Source organism: Empidonax traillii, unplaced genomic scaffold (genome assembly GCF_003031625.1).
Source record: "Empidonax traillii isolate 1590-97213 ecotype Southwest subspecies unplaced genomic scaffold, ASM303162v1 scaffold5582:size7787, whole genome shotgun sequence".
In the NCBI taxonomy this organism is placed as follows: Eukaryota; Metazoa; Chordata; class Aves; order Passeriformes; family Tyrannidae; genus Empidonax; species Empidonax traillii.
This window is the reverse complement of record NW_020960775.1, coordinates 1-3,223: the sequence shown is the minus strand read 5'-3', so window position 1 is coordinate 3,223 and position 3,223 is coordinate 1. Positions and strand designations below refer to the sequence as shown.

The window sequence follows — 3,223 nt, the reverse complement described above, 5'->3', positions numbered from 1 at the left end:
AGCACCCTTAACCCCCCCAAACCACCCTCAATGCCCCAAAGCACCCTTAACCCCCCTAAAGCACCCTCAGCCCCCCCACAGCACCCTCAGCCCCTCTAGAGCACCCTTACCACCCCCCGTCCTCCCCCCCACACCCACGGGATGCCCCCACAGCCCCCCAAAACGCCCTCGTGATGAGGGGGCAGCACCGACCCCTCACCCCGGCTTGGGGAGGCTCGGGGGGGCTCTTGGGGAGCTCGGGGAGGCTCTCGGGGGCTCTCGGGGGCTCGGGGGTCTCTCGGGAGCTCAGGGAGGCTCGGGGGGGGTGTCGGAGGGGCTCGGGGGGCACTGACCGCGCAGGCAGACTCGGCGTAGTCGATGCCCAGAGTGGACATGGCACGGACGATGGCCAGGATGGACTGCAGGATGTTCCCGTAGATGATGGCCTTGAACTCCATGCACTCCTCCTCCGTGTACCCGTCCTGGTGGATGATCCTGGGGGGGCACCGCGGCCTCAGCACCCCCTCCTGCTTTTTTGGGGGGCACCCGCTCCCCTTTGGGGCGCCCCCGGCCCTCCCCGTGTTGGGAGTCAATGGAGTTGTGACACGGAGGGGGGGGACAGGGATCCTATGGGGGGATGGGGGGTGTCCCCTCTGCCCAGCCCCCCTACTCACTTCATCTGCTTCACGATGGTGCTCTTCCCTGACTCTCCAGCCCCTGGAAAAAGGGTGGGAATCTCAGCGGGGCCGTGACGGGCACCCCGAGGTGACCAGAGCCGCCGTCACCCCCCACCCCCCACTCCCAGCCCGGCCTCCTGCCATTGTCCCCACGCTCCTGTCCCCCCTCGCTCCGCGTGGGGCCGCAGCGGGGGGCGGTGGAGACCCCCCTGGAGGGGGTCCCTGGGGTCCCACCCGTCCCACCCGCCCGCGGGCGGCGCCGGCGGTGCCTCGTAAGCGGCTTAGGGTGGCCCAGGAAGCCGCTTAGAATTAGGGTGGTAATCGCCTTGACCCCCGGCCCCCCCACCCGCCACAGTCCCTGACACGGGGGGTCACCCCCCTGTCCCTTGGGGTACCCCAGGGTACCACCCCATACCCCGGGGGGTCACCCCTCTACCCTGCAGGGTCACCCCCTGCCCCTTGGGGTGCAGAGGGACCCCCCAGAATTTGGGGGTGCTGGTGGCAGGAGCTCCCCAGGCTCTCTGTGACCCCCAGGATGTGCCACAGCCCCGCTGTCCTCGTCCCCTCCCCGTGTTCCCCCGTCTATCCCTGCCACCCCAAGGGCCGATGGCACCTCCAGCTCTTCCCAGGGACAGCCCTGGGGACACCCAGGGGGTGGCACAGCCTCTCCTGGCCGGTGGCAGCTCCGAGGGGGAACAGGAGGAGCCCGGGGGGTCCCAATGCCACTGATGGGGTGGGGACATCGGGACAACCCTTGAGGACACTCCTAAACCTCCAGCGGGGTGGGGACATCAGGACCACCCTTGGGGACACCACCCAACCTCCAATGGGATGGGGACATGGGGACAACCCTCAAGGACACCACACAACCTCCACCGGGGTGAGGACATCGGAACCACCCCTGGGGACACCCCGCAGCCCTCACCCAGCAGCAGCAGCTTGACCGTCTTGGCCTCCTTGTCGGCGTCCTCCTGGAGCTTCTTCTCCAGCTCCTTGGACCTCTTGGCCATCTCCTTGTCCTCGGCGCTGGCCCCGCTGCCCATGGCTTGCTCGTCCTCCTCCTCCAGCAACGCCACAAGCTCCTCTAGGTCCCCCGGCTTTTCCAGCTCTCCTGGGGTCGAGTCAACGCACACCCCGGGGGCGAGGTGGGCGCTGCCGAGGGGGCGTCAGAACCGACAAACTCTGGGGGATCCCCCAAAGGAAGCCCCTCCCCCCTCCTGGGATTTTGGGGTGCCCCAAGCGAAGAGCTGCTCGGTGGGTGCTCCTGCTCGGCTGCCCCCCGGCTCTGGCCCTTAATTCCCCATGGATAACCTGATTTTTTTTGACAGCGGGATTTGGGGACTTTTTATCTCGCCATGTGACCCAGGAAATCCAATTAGCCCAAGATGGCAAAGATTAGGGCGCAAGGAGCATCTCGGGGAGGTGGTTTTACATAAGGGGGGGTGGGATGGGTGACAGGTGACCCCCCCCCTCCCACAGGGAGGTGGGGATGTGACCCCCCCGCGTCCCCATGGGGTGACTCGGGCAGTAGGGGGCGGGTTTGGGGGTCCAGGGGCTGGGGGGGCACGCTGGGTGTGTCCCCCACCCCCCAGGGGTGCTGCAGGTGACAGGGGTGGGGACAGAGGGACAGGGGGTGGTGGCATTGGGGGATTCCTCCCGCAGGGAAAAGTGAGTTAATTACGGGGGGGGTGTGAGGGGGTGGGGATTAGGAGCCCCCCCTAATCCCGCCCCGCCCGGGGCCGCCCCTCGCCCTCCTGCTGCCTTAAGCTCTTTAATGGGATCGTGGCTCAGCCTTCATCCTCCTCATCCTCCTCATCTTCATCCTCATCCTCCTCCTCATCTTCATCCTCCTCCTCCTCCTCCTCCTGTCCCCCCCCTCAGGGCTCAGAGCCCCCCCCCCCCCCCCCCCCCCCCCCCCCCCCCCCCCCCCCCCCCCCCCCCCCCCCCCCCCCCCCCCCCCCCCCCAGCCCATCCCCCAGCCCGGCAGGACCACGGGACCCCCCAGAACTGCAGGGGGGTGGGTGCTCCCCCCCCCTTTTCCTCCAGAGGGGCTGGTTTTGGGTGGGCACTGCAGGGGGGCCCCCCGCCCCGGGGGGGGTGGTTTGGGGCCCCCAAAGGTCCTGCAGGTCCCCCGTGGGGTTTGGGGTCCCCCCAAATGTCCAACAAGCCCCGGGGTGGGCTTTGGGGACCTCCCAAAGGTCCTGCAGGTCCCCCGTGGGGTTTGGGGTCCCCCAAATGTCCTACAAGCCCCGGGGTGGGGTTTGGGGTCCCCCAAAAGCCCTGCGGGTGGGTTTGAGGTCCCCTAAAGCCCCGCAGCCCAGAGGGGGCCCCGGGAGGGAGCGGGGGGGGGTCTCGGTGTCCCCGCCCCGGTGTCCCAATGTCGCACCTGGCGCTCGGCCCTGCCTTGGGGACACTCTGTGCCCGCTGTCCCCGCGCGCACAAAGCCCCTTCTGAGCCTCTAATGAACGCGGCGCTAATGAGGGGGGTCCAATTAAAATACCAGCCCCCCCTCCCGGGCCGTGGCGGGCAGGGGAGCTCAGCCCGGGGGGTCCCCACTGTCCTGTGCC

The 3,223-nt window shown here is 68.6% G+C and overlaps 1 protein-coding gene across 1 annotated transcript in view; it reads right to left on the bottom strand.

The window, feature by feature from the left end:
• The window catches only part of LOC114073175 (guanine nucleotide-binding protein G(t) subunit alpha-2-like), a gene marked incomplete at its 3' end in the record, with an annotated part of 6,351 nt that extends 4,558 nt beyond the window's left edge, over positions 1-1,793 (bottom strand). Inside the window, exons 1-3 of the mRNA XM_027910964.1 lie at positions 1,582-1,793; positions 654-696; positions 333-474 (exon numbers count right to left, since the gene is read on the bottom strand). Coding sequence (XP_027766765.1) covers positions 333-474; positions 654-696; positions 1,582-1,699 — 303 coding nt within the window. The remainder of the gene's footprint in view (positions 1-332; positions 475-653; positions 697-1,581) is intronic.
• Positions 1,794-3,223: the final 1,430 nt, after the last annotated feature.